A 20,772-nucleotide genomic window follows, 5' to 3' on the forward strand; every position below is an offset into this window, starting at 1 on the left:
TGACATTTTATAGATTTTAACTTAACACTGTATAAAATTATACAGAAACATCACTAGTACCCACCTGAAGTTGCATCTTTTTCTTGACGTGCAGTTTGAAGAGTTTGACAGTTGAATTAATTTGACATTTCTAATCAGAAATTAATTGGTCGTGCTTGCGCGTCAAACAACGCAAGTGTTTATAAACTTTTGTCTTATTTTGATTACGTGAATGTGCATCTTGTGTATTTAATTTTGAATAGAAATCGTACTAAATGACAATACACAAATTAATTTAGTGACGTAGCAAAATGGAGACGACTCCTTTATTGACAAGGCCAAAAAGGAAATCATTTTGGTCAAGGTACTTAGCTTAGAAGTTCAATGTTGAGTGTATTCATCGATGTGTTCTTTGTTTATATGAGGATATGTTTATTTCAGGTTTAAATTTTCGGGGTTTCAACGTAAGGAATTCACCTCGAGAGTTATTTATGTAGGTCAATACCCAGATGAAGAATTTCCGCCAAACTATGTTTGTAATCAGGTGAATAATTTTATTGACCTATTTTCGTTCGTCTATTGTTTTCTGTTCATCGATGGCCAAACGATTAGCCTATCTATACTCATAAACAAATTTTTGTATTATTGATGAATAAAATAATATTATATATTATTATATAAGTACATATAATTATAGGTACTCAATAAATAAAATCTTGTCTTTTCAGAAATACAACTTCTTCACGTTCCTGCCACTTGTGTTATTCGAGCAGTTCCGTTTCTTTCTAAATCTATACTTCCTTGTAATGGCATGCAGCCAGTTCATACCTAGCATCCGTGTCGGCTACATCTACACTTACTGGGGACCCTTGGGCTTTGTCTTGTCTGTCACCTTGTTTAGGGAAGCTATTGATGACTTTAGAAGATATAGGTGAGTCTTTTAGCTAGATGTAACCATAACATTGGAATGCATTTTCATTACAATTAATGGGAAAATATGAAAAGAGAATCAGGAAGTATTGTATTGTGTACCTAGCAGCCTGAGGATTGTAAAATGTATAGATATCCTCTTAATATGTCAGGATATCATCATAGTGCTTAGTTAAATATTGAACTGATTTAATTCTTCAAATCAACATATATTTTCTTATCTCATTTTAGAATAAGAACAAAATGTGGATGTTCTAATATTCATAAATTAACATAATCATAGCAATTGTAAAAAAATATTGCTATTTTTGACTATTTTACATTTTTTCAAAGACAATACATAAAAGCTAATAAATAAAACTTGTGTTCAAACAGTCATAAACAAATAATCATTCAAAACAATTAACTAGTAATTTCATTTTGATTAGAATAGTAGCTAGCTAGTCATGGCTATTGGAAATTGAACAATATATTTAGTGGAATAAGGTTGATTGTCATGTAACATACAGACCAATGTCATAGTGCTTTGTTTGTTCTACAAATTGTAGATACAAAACTACATATAACAATGGCCTTAGTAGAAAGAACATAACTTTCTGCTTTGTAAATATTCCACAGTACCCTATACTGTAATATGTCTATTGATAACTTTACTAAAGACTGTATTCTATACTATATACTGGTCTAGTCCCTTAAAAGTTGAATACTATTTTTTATATTAATTCATACAATGTAAAATTCACAAGTATATGTTCAATCATTAGGCAAGAGTATAAGTTTTTTCAACCTTATAACTTATGTGGTAAACTAGCTGGCTTCCTTCACTCACGTGTGAATTTCGGGATAAAAACAATTCGTCCAGTAGATTTTGCATGAAAGAGTAACAGAAATACACACATCCATCCTCACAAACTTTCGCATTTATTATATTAGTAGAATTTAAGAAGTTGTTGCTGTTGGACAAGTTTAATTTTTCAGTGTTGTATTTAATGACATAAAGCTCAAAATTGTAGAGCAAATGATTAACATATTCAACAAAAATTTTTTTATCAGAAATTTTTCTTTTTAAAGTCTTCTCACAGGTAGTTTCTACCTATGGTTTGTATTGTTTCAATGGAGGAATTCATACCTGTAATCTGTAACATGGTCTTCAGTCCAGCTCCAAACATATTTTGCATGATATGTATGTAGTTATGATAAACATTATCACTTGCTACTGTTAATGAGTCAGCCGTTAACACAATAAGAGCTATATTGTGTTTTATCAGTTCAATTAAGGCCATTAGCACAAATACTTGTGTTTGTGGAGGATAGAAGTTAGTCATATTTTTTTTATCTGGCATCCTGAAAAAGTTATCACCAGATCAGGAAACCAAATAACCATCAAACACTTTCCACAAAAGCGGGAGTTAAATTGATATTTTTTTTCATATTTCTGCTAAAACACAATAGCTATAAAAAAGCGGGATGCTCGCTCTATTGCCCTAATCCCGCGCTGGACAGTAAATTCTAGAAGTGTTATGGAGTCAAAAATCGGAACTCTTTCACTGAGCGCGTCATTGCTATGAAAATTTTATTATGTTCTTCTTTTTGAGTTCAATTATTACAATAAAAAATGTAATAAAAGAAAAAAAAAGTATTTATTGTTATCTAATGACAACCTTGGTGGCGCAGTGGTAAAGTGCTTGCCTCTGAACCGAGAGGTCCCGGGTTCGATCCCCGGTCGGGTCATGATGAAAAATGATATTTTTCTGATAGGCCCAGATCTTGGATGTTTATATATGTATTTGTGATAAAATATAGTATCATTGAGTTAGTATTCCATAACACAAGTCTCGAACTTACTTTGGAGCTAGCTCAATCTGCGTGATTTGTCTTATTATATTTATTTATTTATTTTTCTAATGTCTAGATATATATCTATTTACAAATACTCTTTGTATAATTATCCTGTGTGATATTTTGTGTACATGAACTTGTAAATAAATAAATAGCCACGGATTCCCTGTGTTGCAGACGAGACAGAGAAGTGAACAGGCAACGTTACGAGCGCATAGTCCTGACCGCCAACGACGACGGGTACCGGCCCTTCATGACCGAACACGTCCCAGCATCAGCGTTGAGGGTCGGTGACATAGTGATGCTGCACAAGGGCCTGAGGGTCCCTGCTGATATGATACTGTTGAGGACTAATGAGACTATGGGCACAGTGTTTATAAGGACCGACCAGTTGGACGGTGAAATTGATTGGAAGTTGCGGTAAGATATGATGGCATTATACTAAACTAGCGGCCCATCCCGGCTTCGCTCGTGTAAAAACATATTAAATTATACCCATAAAACCTTCCTTAGGAATCACTATCTATTGGTGAAAACCGCATGAAAATCCGTGCAATAGTTATTGAGTTAATCGCGAAAAGACAGACACAGTACAGGACTTTGTTTTATAATATGTATAAAGATTATAGTCGTCCGTGTATGGTGTATGTTTCAGCCCTATAAATAGATCGCTCCATATCCTCAGGTGGATGTCGTAAAAGGCAGCTAAGGGACACATAGCGTAGGTAGATGATAAGCAACGATAGGGTTGGCATTAAGTAGGCGACCGGTTAAAAAATATTCGCAATTATAAGGTTATTTTTTATCACAGCCACGAAACATGCTGAGATATTCAAGTCGACATCATATAGTTACTAGATGATGTCAACTTGAATATTAAACACCATTGTTAACAATTAACACACTCGAAAATAGTCACAGTAGTATATTATTTAAATCTGTATTTAATGTTTGCGTTCTTGTTCATAGTTGTGTAGTACATATAATTCTGAACCTTAAAATTGCGCGTGGTAACACATGATCAGGGGGCTTACCATCATCTCTTAACATGATCCACTTTACGACCTAAACTGAACTGCATCGCAAATCGTACCGTCGTCTTAATTTTTTTTTATGAATGCAATTGGAATCGTTCTGTAAAAGTTGATGCACATTTTTTATTATCACCATGTTTTTCCTGTTAACAGTGAACGAATCAGTAATATTGTCATGTATTGTCATGTATTGTATTGTCACCATCAAACGAAGCCACAAATGCGTATTTATCAATATCTCGCATTCACATACATCGTAAAATATTTGCATACATAATGAATAATTAACTTTGATAAGTAAAGTTATTTACTAGCAATATAAATTATAATAGCAATGAATATGTCAATATCCGACATTAATAGAACATTAAGATAATTGTATATTAGTAAGTAGTTCATTACACACACGATGACATTATTACATGAGCCGCAGCCGAGGGCTATAATAAGAATGATTTATTTATTTCTGAAATAGACTTTGCCCGTGGCTATAAGCATTCGAAAGTCAACTGAATGCGTTTTGACGTAAAAGAAGTACAAACAAACAAATACACATCATTTTTATTACAGAATACCCCTCCCATCCACTCAAAAGCTGCCAACCGATGCTCACCTCCTAGACATAAACGCTCAGATCTTCGTGGAGAAGCCTGAGAAGGACATCCACTCTTTCATAGGAACTTGTACTAGACTGGATGAAGAAGAGAGTGACTCCCTCGATATTGAGAATACGCTGTGGAGCGGGTCGGTCGTCGCTTCGGGGCAAGCCACAGGACTGGTTATTTATACAGGTAAAAGTTTCTTCAGAAATTTCGTCGTCGTTCTGGGGTCATCAATAGCATTCCAAATATACATCAATTGTAAAAAGGTTAATTCACGTAATTAACAAAATTGATCAACTAAAGTGCCATTTAATTATAGTACCGGATTTTTTGCCCCGTGCGAAGAACTCCCCCCTAGCATTGATCAGCCCTGGCGTTATTAAGTTATCAAACAGACTGCGTACTCAAATAGGCCGGGGCAAAGATACGACGATTTTGCCAACGTCAAGCCATGAAATAAAAAATATATATAGAGCGTTTGTAGATTTGCCATTGACACGCACAGAAGAATATTTAAATTAGTTATTAAAATATTCAATTTTATTTTTTACCCAGTCAAATAGCTAATTACTATCCCATTATTATAGGCAGTGAAACCCGTAGCGTGATGAACAACGCGACGCCACGTTCTAAAGTAGGTCGCTTAGACCTGCGAGTGAACGACTTCACCAAAATATTGTTTGTGGCAACCCTATTAGTGTCCTTCCTGCTGATTGTCCTGAAGGGCTTCACAGGGCCGTGGTACGGCTTCTTCTTCAGATTCGTGCTGCTTTTCTCTTACATCGTGCCTATAAGGTGAGGCATTATTGTAGCTGGTAACAATATTTTCTTAATAACCATCATTATTGACCGTTCTTAGCTTTTTTTTCCCTATAATCTTACCTAATGATGCGAATAAAACTTACGATAAATTTAAATTCGTTAACTCACGATTATCGACGAAATGTTGCCTATAGTTTTGATCTTTAACAAGATCATTCTCATGACGTTGAGGAGATTTATAATACCACAAAATAAAGCCGTGCTCTGCAGCGGAGACACCATTTTAAAAACATATCAACTATACCATAATATGGCGTTCGTCAGACATACATAATGTTAGACTCTAATACAAAGACAATGAGAATTAAAGACGACGAGCAAGCATAGTCAAATGGGCGGTTGAAAGTGAAATCATAAAGCGGTAGATCGGGAGTTATAATACTGGACACGATGAGCGACAAAATATAAGAGTATTAGCGTTCTGTCTCGTTTCTTCTCGTGTGTTTCTAATCTCTTGTATGGGCGACACGAAAGATACGATGGTCTCTTAAAGATTTCGCTATTTACGCGCTAATATAATTAATATCTGTATAAAATATTGACTATGAAACTTAAAAATATAACTTGAGTCCTATGACTGACGTCAAATAGTATGAAGAGAATACATCTGCCTCTGTCGCTCTTATTTGGAATGTATAGGTTCATCCTGCTGTCATATGACTCGGTTATATTTTACATAGTTTAGACATGAAAGTTTACTTTGGTTATATCATATTATAGATGGAACCCTTTATCAAGGCCATTAAAATTTGGGTTACCATTAACTTTGTATAATAATTCTTACAGTTTACGTGTGAACCTAGAAATGGGCAAAGCTTTCTACTCCTGGACAATCCAACGGGACAAGAAAATAGAGGGTACTGTAATGAGGTCCACGACCATTCCAGAGGAGCTTGGACGTATTCAGTACGTCCTGGCTGATAAGACGGGGACACTGACTAAGAATGAGATGGTCTTCCAGAAGCTTCATTTAGGGAATGCTTTGTTTGACAGCGAGCATTTTCACGAGGTGAGGTCCCACACAGCGTGTTACGAAATGTTATAAAACATTTGCTGTCTCTTTTCTTAAACACATTCTTGACATAGGAGTGTCAAAGACAGGAAGTTTTATGTATAACGTTTTAATAATGACGTCTTAAAGTCATATGAATGGGTACAACGAATCATTCATACCTACTATGCTCCCACGAGCATAGTAGGTATGAATGATTCGTTAATTTATTTCTTATTTTTAATCTAGCGGCCCGTCCCGGTTTCACGTGAGTAAAACTTCCTCACGAATCACACTATATATTAGTGAAAACCATACAAAAATCTATCCAGTGGTATTTGTTTATTGCGTTAATTCAGACAGACAGACGTGACAAGGAGGAACTTATATTCATACATACTAATATTATTAAGAGAAAAGTTGTATTTTTTTTTGTAATGAATAACCTCAAAAACTATTAGACAGATTTTGTTGAAATTTGGCAGAGAGATAGGCGAAACCTTCAGGAGTGACATAGACTACTTTTTATTATAGTTTTATCCGAGCGAAGCCGGGGCGAGCGACTAGTACAATATGTAAGGATATAGCTATCTATGTAGAAGAAACCAACTAAAGAAGCTTCGTTTTCACATAACATTTAATTCCAGGTGGAGGCCCTCTTAACACAATACATAACGAACGACGCCCCGTCCCTCCCCACCTCCCCGCTGTCGGGGGGCGGGGCGGACGTGTCCTCCCCCGCCCCGCGCCAGGTGTGGCACGCCGTGCTGGCGTTGGCGTTATGTCATAACGTCACTCCTGTTTACGAGGCTGATGAGCGGGGGAATGAAGCCGCATCGGGTGAGCTCATAAAAAACATTCTACTTAAAATGATATATATTACACATATTGATCAAAAGATTAATTAAAACTAATTTTACTGCATATTTTTACACGAACAAAAAGTGTTAGGCTTTATTCCATCATGATTCGTAAGCGCCTTTGTGTGAGATATCATTACATTTCTCAATTTACCCATTCATATGATTTTAAGACGTCATTATTAAATCAGTATGGCGGATTACACTCTATAAAACGCAAACAGAAAAATAATTTTGACCGTCATGATCGAGTGGTATTTTTGTGATCACTTTTTAAAACTATTCTTCATTGTTTTAAAAGGTGCTCACAAGAATATAATACAACTTATATGTATAAAAATTCGTGAAATGAAACTGAACTGAATAGAAGAGGGCAGTCGTGAATATTTTTTATTATAATGACGATTATCTATACTATTATTATAAAGAGGTAAGCGTTTGTGAGTTTGTATGTTTGAGGAGGGTAGCTTACCCCGACAATACCTAAGCGATTTCAAAAAAATCTTTCACCTATAGAAAAGTACGTTATCCAAGATTGCCATAGGCTATATTTTATCTTAAAATTCCCACGGGAGCGAAGCCCCGGGCAACATCTAGTTTTTTAATACAACAGGTAAGTAAGTTCTTTAGTGTTTGTTGTCAGACATGGGCAGCTCGATGATGTCCGAGAGCTGCGGCGGCGCCGTGCCGCAGCAGCAGCTCTGCGACTACCAGGCCTCCAGCCCCGACGAGGTGGCGCTCGTCAAGTGGACAGACATGGTAACTATTATTTTTATGCATTCATATACGATGCGTTATTGCATTCGAAGCTGAGACGTCCCAAAGCCCATGGTTAGCGTAAAAAAGATTCATAAGATTTGGCTATAATTTTACAAACGGCCGCTCGCCTGACGTCAACCCTCTTTGAGAATGCTATTGTTGCCTATCAAAGATTTGTGTGTCCCTTAGTCGCCTCGTATGACATCCACGGGAGGATATTGATTGGTCCTATTATAGGGCTATTCTATATATTTTGAATGAGAGTGTATCCATTGGCAGGGTTGCCATGTAAGCTTTGATAAATATTATTTAATTTTGAATACATACGAAGTCTTTCACAGGCATTTTTTCAAGCCATAAATGTGTCTGTGAAAGTCTAATTTGTAAATAAATGTTGACTAGAAGATATCCCTTCACGGGATAAGTCTGCTTATAGCATATATTCTTTGCACAATAAACATAATACATACAAATGTTTTAACTTCGACTATGAGATGAATGTCTTCTAAAACATTTCTTAATTTCTAATAGATGTCTTACCACTACAATCGTGTATTAAATTAGGATATTTCTCCAGATGGGTGTGTCGCTGTATCGTAGGGATCTACACAACATATCTCTGAAACTGCGAGCTGCGAACGAAGTGGTTCAGTTCACCATTCTCCAGATCTTTCCATTCACAAGCGAAAGCAAGATGATGGGTATTATTGTACAGGTAGATTTAAAAAAAAGTTTATGACGCGAAAACTTCTTTAGTTCTTCTTTAGTTGTGCACTTTTTGTGGTGGGTAAAAATATTAAACGCGCGTCAGGATCTGTGACCTGAATAGAAAATTCGTAAGACGTCAAAAATGCACAACGTTCATATTTAAGTTTTCACTTTTGCCGGCACTCCCGGAGTGCAACCCGTTTTTTTATACTAAATCTAGGACAATTCCATTTCAGTGTCACTTTTTCTTAAAAGGGCTCTCCTATAATGAAAAAGACTTGAATCAACAAAAAAAAACATTTTATTCAAAGTATTTTATTCATAGACAATAATAACATTTTAGGCTAATTTATGAATTCTTTACATAGCACCATCCTTTTTGCTATTAAGTCCTAATTTATTTTTAATTTATTTATTTTCATTTTCTGTAACGTCCTAAGATTTACATTTACTCCAATCGTTAACTTTAAATCGTGCAAAAAGTTTTAAATAAACAAAATAATCGATATAGTTGCGTATCGATTATTTTGTTACGTCCAAACATTTTTTAAATCTTAATTGATTCTTGTTTATTATTATAAAGAGGTAAGCGTTTGTGAGTTTGTATGTTTGAGGAGGGTAAGCTCCGACAATACCTAAGCGATTTCAAAAAAATCTTTCACCTATAGAAAAGTACGTTATCCAAGATTGCCATAGGCTATATTTTATCTTAAAATTCCCACGGGAGCGAAGCCCCGGGCAACATCCAATCGTTAACTTTAAATCGTTCAAAAAGTTTGAAATAAACAAAATAATCGATATAGTTGCGTATCGATTATTTTGTTACGTCCAAACATTTTTTAAATCTTAATTGATTCTTGTTTACGAAATAAATACACGATCTCACAGGAAGAAAACACTGACGAAATAACGTACTACGTGAAAGGGGCGGATGTGGCACTCGCTCCATTGCTGCAGTCCGCCTGGCTGTCCCCGGAGTGCAGGCGTCTAGCAGCCGATGGACTGCGAACTCTTGTGGTCGCGAAGAGAACTCTCACCACTGCCGAATACGCAGAGTTCGAGGTGTGTTTTGTGTTTTTTGATAGTGTTGTTTTAATGCCATTTCTGTTGTGGTCGTTCTTTGAATGTAGCGACCGATAGATTGACGAAACTCTTACTACCACAAAGTAAACACAAATAGGAGACGCTTTATTGTCATTTCTCTAAGAAAAGTTGTGTAACGATACGCGGGGCTGAGGCAGATGAATGAGGTAAGCGCTTCCGCCACGACTGCGGTTTCATGGCGCTTCGGAAACTAAGGATACCCTTTCCTTATCGTCTATGCATTGTGGGTTGTTAGTAAAGCATCATCATAATTGGTTACTTTCCAACTAGTAAAATCAAATACTTTTTTCTAATGTTAAAAACAAAATTTTATACGGAGCTTGTATGACATTTAGATATGACACCAATTAATTGTGTCGTCACAAATTTTGGGAGTCAAAAATCATTTCTAATATATTTCAATGCGACCGAAAAAAATAACAAATCTCGTAATAAATAAAAGTGATCAATGAAAGTGACAATTCATTATTGTATTTGATATTTTATCCCCAGTCAAGTAGCCAATCAGACACTTTACCACCCTTTTTCATTACAGACAGAATACAAAGAAGCTCGTCTGAGCGTGACCAATCGTAACGAGAGAACGGCGACCGCCATTGCCAAGCTGCAACAAGGATTGTCCCTGTTAGGCCTGACCGGAGTTGAAGATAGGTTAGCTGACGACGTGCCTGTCACGCTGCGGATGTTGAGGACCGCCGGGATCAAGGTTAGTCAATCCAACCGTGTACACCCTGGTAATTTAAGAAAACAATCTCTTGCTATCATGATACCAGTTTTCTCAACAAAAACCAGGGCGACTCTTTACTGTAGGTGAGTTCAGCCAGCGACGCGAATGATTCGCGCGACCACGCGGTTGAAGGGCTAAATCATCTAACTTGTATAAAATAACTAGTGGCCGGTCCCGGCTTCGCTCGGGTGAAATCATAATAAATGAACCTAAACCTTCCTCCGGAATCACATTATCTATTGGTGAAAACCAACAGACCTATCCGGCAGAGGAATTTGTTTTATAATATAATATTATATATAAGGATAAGGACATTACATAATAGAGAGATAAATTAAACTTTGCAATAAAAACACTAGATGGCGCTGTGTGTATTTTAAATGCCCTGTGGATATTTTATTTCAACTATCTCAATCCCATTTTAATACGAAGAAAATACTGTTCCCAAGCGGGTGTTTTGAGCGGTGTTTTAAGCGGGCGAAGTCGCGGGTAAACAACTAGTAATAATAATAATAAATGAATTTATTCATACTTAGTCCATTTTGTTACTAACGATTTAATATTTATCTTTATATATTATAAAACAAAGTTCTCTGCCGCGTCTGTTCGCGATAAACTCAAAAACTGCTGCACGGATTTTCATGCTGTTTTCACCGATAGATAGTGTGGTACCTGAGGAAGGTATAGGTGTATAATTTATTATGTTTTACGGGCCGCTAGTATTTTATATTTATAATAATAATTTTGTTAGAAATTTTGTGACAACCCTGACTGCATAGTCGACGCTGGCGCCTGTGCCGTCGAACAGTTATATATATTATTACATCGAACAGTTATATTAAACTCATCAAACCGCGATGAAACTTCCTAAAGATAATAGCACAAAATATATACTCTCTCTTTTCAGATCTGGATGTTAACAGGCGACAAGTTAGAAACCGCGCTGTGCATTGCGCGCTCGCTGCAACTGGGAGACGGCAATGGATGGCACACCGCCGACAAATGTGTGAACAGACGCGACGCAAACGATCTGTTGAAAGATTTGTGTGCTAGAGATGACAATGACCTCATCATCGAGGGCGAGACCTTGGAGGTAAACTTCGTGTTTCATTACAAGTGTACATAGATAAGAAAATGAATTTTGATTATCTCCTATAATCAAAATTCATGTACATAGATAAGAAAATGAATTTTGATTATCTCCTATAATCAAAATTCATTTTCTTATCTATGTACACTTGTAATCAAACACGACACACAACACATAAATTGTACAAATTTTTTTAACACACTTTCACATTTATAATGTTACTAGTGGCCCGTCCTGGGTTCGCTCGAGTATAACGTTAATACATTATACACGTAACCCTTTCTCGGGATACACTATTGGTGAAAACCGTATAAAGTCCGGTCAGTAATTTTTGTTTTTATAGTATGTAAGAAGTATGGATATGGAGTCCATATGACATGTAAACCAAATGGAGATCTAAAATTTTCACACAAAATTTTCTAAAAAGACTACATACTAGATATTAACACCTAGATTTGAAACCAATAAATGATTGAAATAATAATAATTAATTAACCAATAAATAATTGTGTATTTAAATAAATAAATAAATAAATAAATAAATAAATAAATAAATAAATTAGTTTCCGAAATAAATAAAATAAAATGCTTTTATTTCAGACATAGCAATGTTGACAGTTATTAAAGTATGACTAATTTAGGTTTGCCTACATCATTACGAAGAGGAGTTCGTAGAGGTGCTACAGCGCTGCAGCGGGGTGGTCGTGGCGCGGTGCTCGCCTACGCAGAAGGCCCGCGTAGCGCGGCTGCTACGAGCGCGGGGGCACCTCGTAGCCGCGGTGGGGGACGGGGGGAACGACGTCGCCATGATACAGGAGGCTGATGTGGGTAAGTTGATAATGCTACTTTTCATTTGTCATAAAGCTCGTCTCTAGTTTCAGCGCGTGACGACATAATATCATGACATTTTATTTTAATTTTTCAAATGTAACCAACGTTCGAAAAGAGTGGCCAGGTGTCCGTCAAACATTATTGCAAATATTTTTTGTTCTAAATTTAAAATTACGCGTACAACTATCTATTCTTTTTTCAAATTATTATTAAATAATGTCTATTTTGCTTACATAGATTTTAATGTTTTAAAAGACGCGATATATCCCTGAAGAAAATAAATGAGGCTGGATATCCCTAAAGAAACTAAATGAGGGCACTGTCTCCTGTTGGCTGGCATCATTGGGTGCTTATTAACCAATCTTTACTATTTTATTTGATATTGCAATGGCAAAAATAACTTGGCAAAAAAGAACCCTTTGAACGCCGTGTCACCTTTAGGCGTCATATATCTTAAATGGCAGAATACGTTAGGAAAGCTCACAAGTTAAAAAGTCGTTGGCGTTTCAGGATTGTTTCCGACGGACGCTTAAAGGTGTCTATGGTATTATAGGCTAAAACAGTTTTGTTCACTTGCCTACATTTTGTTGGTTGGGCAGGTGTGGGCATCGAAGGCGCGGAAGGGCGGGCGGCGTCGCTAGCGGGCGACGTCAGCATGCGGACGTTCGCGAACCTCGCGCGGCTGCTGCTGGTGCACGGCCGCCGCGCCGCCATGCGCTCCGCAGCCCTGTGCCTCTTCATCGTGCACCGCGGACTGATCGTCTCCACAATGCAGGTCGTACATATGTTTTTCTATCTTTCATTTTGTTGAATATAGGTAGGTACAGCATGAATTTCATGTTGGTACTTATTTTGAAATAAATAAATATATTAGGGCAAATCACACAGATTGAGCTAGCCCCAAACTAAGTTCGAAACTTGTGTTATGGGATACTAACTCAACGCTACTATATTTTATAAGAAATACATATATAAAGAAATATCCAAGACCCGGACCAATCAGAAAAATATAATTTTCCATCATGACCCGACGAGGACATACCATACGAGTTAATGAGTGACTGACTGAGAGAGAGAGATATATATATATAACGATGTCGATACCATTAGATAGCGCATCGAACATAGGACCTTTCTATACACAGTCACAAGTCTTAACCTCTAGACCACCACCGGCTTTAAATCGCTTAAACTTTCATTTACGTATTTCCTTATTTTTGACAGGCCGTGTTCTCCGTGGTGTTCTATTTCTCCTCTGTGTCGTTATACCCTGGCTTCCTGATGGTCGGCTACGGGACCATATACACTATGTTACCTGTATTCTCTTTGGTAAGTTGACATTTTTATGATTGGACGTAAATAAAGTTAGATATAGTTTATAAAATAATAGTATAGATATGTAAAGAAACAATTTATGTTTCCTAGACTTAGCATGTTTCTATATAAGTTTAATCTAGGTTGTGTTTATTAATGGTCAGTGTAACATGTAGATACTGTTTTATCATTTTGAGAATGACAGCCAACACTGTCGATAAAACAGATTTTAAATTAGAGAAACCCCATGTTAATGAGTAATATCAATATTCAACTTTTATTTTTATCATATTCAAAATTCTTTTTCGCTTACCGGTCAACTGTGTAGATCCGTGCACGGTATTAGTTCGTCTTTGCCTTTAAGTCTCTTTAATTTTTGTACATTTTTTTTTATGTGTGCAATAAAGTTATTTTAAACAAACTTTTGTTGACTATGACTATGCCAAATTTTATCAAAATGCCAGTGAATCTTGCGTTTATAATATTAGTATGTTTATAGATTTAACTGAATATTACGTGACAACCACCTGTGAAAAGCTAATTTCTGTATAAATGCTATTACTTTGACAAAAATTTTCGATCAATTTTGAATGAATTGATTAACCCTTTATTGTAGAGTACGTACGCCATAAGAATAAAGAAACAGGAATACAACTACCTAAACACCATTAGCGGTTTTATACACTAAGAGAGATTTCTTCCAATCCAATTCCGATTTTGTCAATTTTCGCGGTTTAATCTATACCTACTATTATTATAAAGAGGTAAGCGTTAGTGAGTTTGTATGTTTGAGGTGGGAAATATCCGAAACTACCGAACCGATTTTAAAAATTCTTTAACCGTTACAAAGGTACATTATCCAAGATTGCTATATTTAATCTCAAAATTCTCACGGAAGCAAAGCCCTGGCCAACACATATGTATTTTATCTTGTGTATCTTGTCCTACAGGTACTTGATAGGGATCTACCAAGCACGACAGCATTGAGATATCCACAACTATACAAGCAGTTGACGAAAGGGAGACAGCTATCGTATAAAACTTTTTATATTTGGACAGGAATCTCTATATACCAAGGTATGTCACTTATTTATTTTATTTTACAAACAATTATAAAATTCTTACAGTTATCCAAACCGACGCTATGACTTTAAGCATTTAATTGATGATGAATTAATACATATTATCACGTCTGTTTCCCATGGAGGTAGGCAGAGAAAATGGATTTCCACTTGCCACGATCCTGAAAAAATATCACTCGCTTCTTCTATACTCATCACTTTCTTCATGAATGCTCTTCGGTTATGGTTCCTAATATCTTCCTTATAAAGGAGATACGCAAACTGATTGCAGTATGATTGATCAAAATAAAGATCAAATTCCACATTGATACTGAAAGCATCATTAATTTATATCGAGTGTGTTACAATCCAGTGTTTGCTAACAACGGTGTCAGATTTTATTCAAATCGCCTAAAGTCATCTGACACGACCTTTTACGGCTACCTACCGCCGACTAGATGCCTGCGCTTTAAAAGTCAATAAGTGATGTACATCATCCGGAGTTAAATAAAGAATTTTGAATTTGACATAACAGACCTAAATCCACAATATCCTCACAATGACGCGAATATACTTTATTTAATCAGGCGCAGTAATAATGTACGGTGCCCTAGTGCTGTTCGAAGACCAGCTGATCCACATAGTTGAGATCAGCTACACAGCTCTGATACTGACGGAGCTCATCATGGTGGCGCTGACGGTGGTCACGTGGCACCGGCTCATGGCCGCCGCGGAGCTGGCCAGTCTGCTCATGTACACCGCCACTTTACTGATCTTCACCTCTTACTTCGGTAAGTCTAGGGTAGTCGCCATCTCAAATCAATAATTATTTACATCACTCATTGCAATACTTCTTTGAGCTAATATTATACTTGTGTTAGAAATCTTCGCTTTTCAACAATAAAAAATATATGCAGAACGCGGAAAAGGAAAAACTTGACATTTGACAGTTCTCTACTGACATTGGCAGAATAGGGTGCGTTCTACAACTAATGACAAATGATCCTGGAATAAGCAAACACGAATGAAAAGTATTCATTCCTTCTTCCGGAATCACAGTATCTATTGTGTGAAAAATCGCATGTGAATCCAGTGCAATAGTTTTCGAGTTTATCGCGAAAGGACAGACGCGGCAGAGTGCTTTAATTTATAATAATGGAAGGATATGACTTGCCAGTGCGCACAAGTAACGTCACAAATGTTGGAGTCGAAAAGCGTTTTAATTATATTTTGATGAGATATAGCTATAACACAGATATATATCTACCTACACTGGAATCGCCATATACTTAAGTGAAATTCCTCTTTATTCAACAGACGCAGACTTTATTCGACATTGGGACTTTTGGTGGAAAGTGACAACCATAACACTTATATCCTGCCTACCGTTATACATAGTCAAATACATGCGTAGAAAGTGGAGTGCGCGCCAGTATAAAAATATACAACAATAGCCTGTAATTGGTTTACTTTAGGTCTATATTCCCATGTGATTCACAATTTAATCTCGTGTCTTATGCACGCCTTAGCATTATTTAGAGTATTTCTGTTGTAATGTTGGATGCCATAAAGTTGGATATTTATACTCAGCTCCAGTATATTTTTCGACCGATAAATTATTGCATTGAATGAAACTATTGTAAATCCAACACCTAACACATTAATTTATTTTACCGCTCTGTGATTGTCTATTTCATTTAGTATGTTTTTAGAATTATGTTACTTTCACCCAGAAGCTGTTAAAAAATTGAAAATTAAGGGATATTTCAGGGTCAAAAAGATGCCAATTGGACTTGTCAACAAAAACAACAGGGAATTAGCGGAAATATATTTCCATCTAGAGTGGTAATTAATGTCACAAATGTAAGTGAAAATACGGTAGCTTTTATACCTATGGTATTGTTACATGTGTGTGTATATGATTGATGTGTATCGAGTCTAGGAATAGGACCGGTATCTAATAGGCCCACCTTACTTATGATTTAGAATTGATATTGTGTCTTATTCAAAATTTAAACAAGCCATTTTGTTTTTTTATGGATTGTAAGCAAATAAAACTCTAGTTTGTATCCGCCTTTTTGAGATGGATTATGAATTACGTCTTTTAGATACCTATTTCATTTCTGTATATCACTTCATATGTACATCACTTAACAATATGTTAATTAAGTATACTAAATTTAATATTTAGCAAATTTATCTCCGTTGTTGACTGTTTTCGGTTTCCAATCTTCACGTGTTTACTATTATTTATTAGCGATTTAAATCGCTAACGCTAACTTAACAAGTCTTTTATATAGATATGAATAATGTATTAATGTACAGGTGACTTTTTAATCTCTGGGGACTCATTGTCTACATGATCAGACCATGATACTGAACAACTTTTCGTATCTTCATTCCTTAAGGTGATCCATACATTTTCCTCGAGTTGGGAATTTGATTTTGTATGGAACTGCTGTTTTTTTGTCCATTTCGGGGTGCATTTAGGGCTAAAGTCATCCTGTATACACTATGTACCGTACATAGAAACCACAAGGATAAAAAAGGGTGAGTCGTGATTCTCCACATTTCAGTGTTAAAATGTTCAAATATGTATTTCTCTTATTGGAGCCGGGGTTTGATTCTTTGCAAATATATTCAGAAGAATTTTGTGATATTATTTTCTCTTTACTTTTGTGATTGTATTTACCTCTTTAAGTCTAAGATACTCCAGATTTTTATTTTACTCTTACGTTTTATAATATTTGGCTTGTTATAAAATCTATTCACTGCTTTTGTATGTAAATAATCATTTCAATATATTTCTTGGCCCAAGTTCATTGAGCTATACCTATTTATTATCCTTGTATATATATTTTATAAATGCTTCAGATATTTTAGTTACGTAAGTGTTTATTCCATAGATAGGGACATTTTCCAGATGCGTTTAAACGTGGTACAAAATGTTATAATGTGATATGAATATTTATTTAAATATAGTTTATCTGTATTTATTTAGAGATGTATTATTTTTAAGTATAATTAAAAGGCATCTTAAACATATGTTAATTATTAAACAGACACATCTGTTTCGCCAGAACACAATGTAAATAAATAATTAAAAAATTGTTTTTTTTTTTAAATAAAACAACTTTTGTATATTTAACCTCTATAATCCTAAAAAATCTAAAATTTTCGTCTTAAATCGTACGAATAACTAGAAACATCCTACAAATTAAAAATAACCTATCAAATCGTGTCGTTATCTGCGCGAAGGAGGCGTTGTGAATGAATTAAAATCGAAATCTGTCCCTGTAGTTGACCTCGTTTGTGTCTGGGTTTGTCCAGAGTGTTTGGACACTATGCGGCGTGCCCATGCCAAGTTTCGTGTGCTGCTCGACTGCCGACTCTGCGATTTGAAACTAGCAGAACAACTGGTTGAGTGGTCTGTGATAGAAGTGTCAGACCAGGTGGACTCGCTGTCTCGCTGCTCCGGGCAGAACGTCAGCTCGGACCTCGTCACTGTACTCGTCGTGTACATCGGCTGACGCGGTCTCTTGTCGGTTCGCACCGGACTATCCAGTTTTAACTGTGCAATAGGAGTTTCCAACTTTGGTGGACTTTTAGATCGCGCCGTAGACTGCGTCGACCGTTTTGTCAACACGGACACAGGAGATCCATCGCTCTCGTGCTTCGACATCATGCTGCCTGCAGACGACTGGCTCTCCACATCGCTGTCCTCATTCCCGCTCATTATGACTGCCATCATCTTCTCCGTATTATCGTTCAGATCATACACCTTCTGCGCTTTTATTGACCCCAGTGAAGTACTTCTAGTTTTCGAGGAGTTTTTCGCCCCACGTTTTCTATCGCTGTAATAAATGGCGCTTTGGTGTTCGGCTAGCATAGCAGGGATATTCGTTTCAACGCGAGCGTATGTTAAGTCCTTTGTGTGCCACGATGGAGTGAACCCTTGGCATCTACATCCTCTTCTTTTAAATAAACAATAATACATCGTCTGGAAGAAGCAGATTGTAGCGGCTAAACAAAATATTACAATAATATACAGGCTCGGCGTCCAGTCCATGTCTACCGTGATGCAGGGGCCTGGAAACTTCCGAAATATGTTCCATCTCGAGCTAGGATCATCATATTCAAATAAATTACGTCTTTTAAGTCCCTTTCCATAACTCTGTACAGCAGCGGCTATTCTGAACACCCCACCGTACGCACAATAAAGCTTCTCGTCCACCAAATGCGGCGCCACGTCTCGTTTCATCCAGTGCCACATTTCATTATTAAAATTAACAAAATCAGCGTGGCGACATTTCGCCGGAGAACTAGCTAATATACATCGTGAGGCAGTGGTATAGTAATTCAACAATATATTCTCTGCAGCGGGAGACGTTAAGCTAATGAAACCACCTTTTTTGAATGGCAATGCAATCGCGGACGGCTTTTTACTGTCGTCAAGTTTAGGAGGTGGCACGTGTATGCATGAATTTGCGTCACGTTTGGATACCAAACTGGTGCACGGATCAACAAATTTCCCGGTGCTAATCAAGATTTTGACTACTGACAAATTTGTATGTGCTGGTACACGAGGGTCGGCCCAACCTAGGCCTAGAGTATTTAGTTCAGTCTTCACGTCGTTGAAAAAATCGTGAGCGTGTCTCGCACACTTGCAGGGGATGTAGCCTGCATAGTAGGCGAATCTTATAGTGGGAAGCACTCGAGCTCTCAAATGTCCTCCGATAGCGTCCGCTAAAGCTTCTTTGAGAATGCCGCCAGTACGTTCATCAAGATCTTTGTCAATCTCATTAAGAGCTTGGCGCAAATATCTCACGGTTTCTCTAACATACTTCTTGTTAATTTTATCAGTAGACGGCACAATGGGCATAATGGTTTCCAACAACTGTCTCGCCTTCAGTTTCGATAAATCATCAAGACTCCAGCAATCACCAGATCTATCCTGTCGCCTTTTGTAAAATATAGTGGAGCCTACATAGGTGCTTCTCACGCATGACATCAGGCTACAAATTATAAGAACCTTTACGCAATGCATTCAACCAAATTCATCAAAGTTGGTATTTTGATATTATATTTAGTACCTAATATAATGTAACAAATATAAGATACAAATTATAAATATTAGTAAATACGACATTGAAAACCTGTTTCTGAAAGTTTTGATAGATTTAGAGAATGACATCAAAGATGATAGAGTCCGTCGCCATCGGCAAAGATAATGCTGCTACTGTATTTTTCTAATACTATTTTAGATACATAGAAAGAGGTAGGTATTGTATGTACAGTACATTCATACTTGTTTTAAAAAAAATTTACTCCAGCAGGAATCAATTGGAGGGTGCTTACCCCAAATTGGGGCCCCATTTTCCTCGTTAGGAATTGGCCACGGACCCATAAATGGAGTAGTTGCGCCACCAATATAGGGGCTATGAATGTGGAATGACATGAATATCACTTATCGTATGTGGATCGTACGTACCGTACTTATATCAAGAACAATGTGAGTAGTTGATATCTGTGGTATAAATTTAAACATTAAACTAAGAATTAATGAATTCGTTAGGTAAATAATCACAAAAACGCCATTATTGAATTATTGTAATCAAATCAATAGGTTAATCTACCTACTATCAACATAAATAAACAAAAAGCAGAATACACCAAAGGTAAAAAATATTTAAATAAATAAAAAAAGACCGACCGCGCCCGGTCCGTGGATGGATACCTGTATACGTACCTACGTACGTAGAGTAACTTGGCGCCAAAACAAACACTTCAAAACATTTTCCAATGGCGGCGCGGCGTGGTGATCCAATAGGCTTCAAATATTTTTTAGCAAAAACGAATGCTGACAAATCGATAATTGTTATAATAAAGAAAACAAAGTTGCTGTTTTAGTCTAAGGGATTCATATTCATCCTACTGTTTCAGTATTAGTAGTATTTTTTACGGAATAACATAAGAACTTTTTCTTGTTCTTATATTTACGCGGAATATAAATATTATAGTTAAATTCGCTAGGTATTGTATGACAGGAATCGATTACTCGTTTCAAACGAGTATCTATGAAAAACTGTATATCAATGTCATATCAATGACAGTATTACAT

At 36.5% G+C, this 20,772-nt stretch overlaps 2 protein-coding genes across 2 annotated transcripts; one reads left to right on the plus strand and one right to left on the minus strand.

Annotated features, from left to right (window-relative positions):
- The first annotated feature begins 124 nt into the window (after positions 1 to 124).
- LOC128670159 (uncharacterized protein) lies at positions 125 to 17,761 on the plus strand. The gene is made up of 19 exons (XM_053745609.1): positions 125 to 343; positions 421 to 523; positions 708 to 910; positions 2,926 to 3,168; positions 4,353 to 4,573; positions 4,972 to 5,179; positions 5,993 to 6,215; positions 6,845 to 7,037; positions 7,701 to 7,816; positions 8,394 to 8,531; positions 9,413 to 9,586; positions 10,164 to 10,334; positions 11,263 to 11,448; positions 12,087 to 12,273; positions 12,876 to 13,051; positions 13,501 to 13,605; positions 14,541 to 14,667; positions 15,239 to 15,442; positions 15,969 to 17,761. Exons 1-19 carry the CDS (start codon positions 291 to 293, stop codon positions 16,103 to 16,105), a joined length of 3,168 nt encoding a protein of 1,055 aa, XP_053601584.1. The 5' UTR covers positions 125 to 290; the 3' UTR covers positions 16,106 to 17,761.
- A 48-nt stretch (positions 17,762 to 17,809) lies between these two features.
- On the minus strand, positions 17,810 to 19,878 carry LOC128670160 (uncharacterized protein). Its single transcript, XM_053745610.2, has one exon. The coding sequence runs from the start codon at positions 19,696 to 19,698 to the stop codon at positions 17,896 to 17,898; it is 1,803 nt and encodes a 600-aa protein (XP_053601585.1). The 5' UTR covers positions 19,699 to 19,878; the 3' UTR covers positions 17,810 to 17,895.
- Between the last annotated feature and the right edge of the window lie 894 nt (positions 19,879 to 20,772).

The sequence above is a fragment of the Plodia interpunctella genome, chromosome 5 (assembly GCF_027563975.2).
Source record: "Plodia interpunctella isolate USDA-ARS_2022_Savannah chromosome 5, ilPloInte3.2, whole genome shotgun sequence".
Taxonomy (NCBI): domain Eukaryota; kingdom Metazoa; phylum Arthropoda; class Insecta; order Lepidoptera; family Pyralidae; genus Plodia; species Plodia interpunctella.

What these genes read in the sequence shown, in the direction of transcription:
- LOC128670160 (XM_053745610.2), bottom strand. Translation starts at nt 19,698, where the DNA reads ATGCATTGCGTAAAGGTTCTTATAATTTGTAGCCTGATGTCATGCGTG.
- LOC128670159 (XM_053745609.1), top strand. Translation starts at nt 291, where the DNA reads ATGGAGACGACTCCTTTATTGACAAGGCCAAAAAGGAAATCATTTTGG. An exon ending in ACAGCGAGCATTTTCACGAG is followed by an intron (nt 6,216 to 6,844) that starts GTGAGGTCCCAC and finishes ATTTAATTCCAG; the next exon opens with GTGGAGGCCCTCTTAACACA. An exon ending in TGATCGTCTCCACAATGCAG is followed by an intron (nt 13,052 to 13,500) that starts GTCGTACATATG and finishes TATTTTTGACAG; the next exon opens with GCCGTGTTCTCCGTGGTGTT.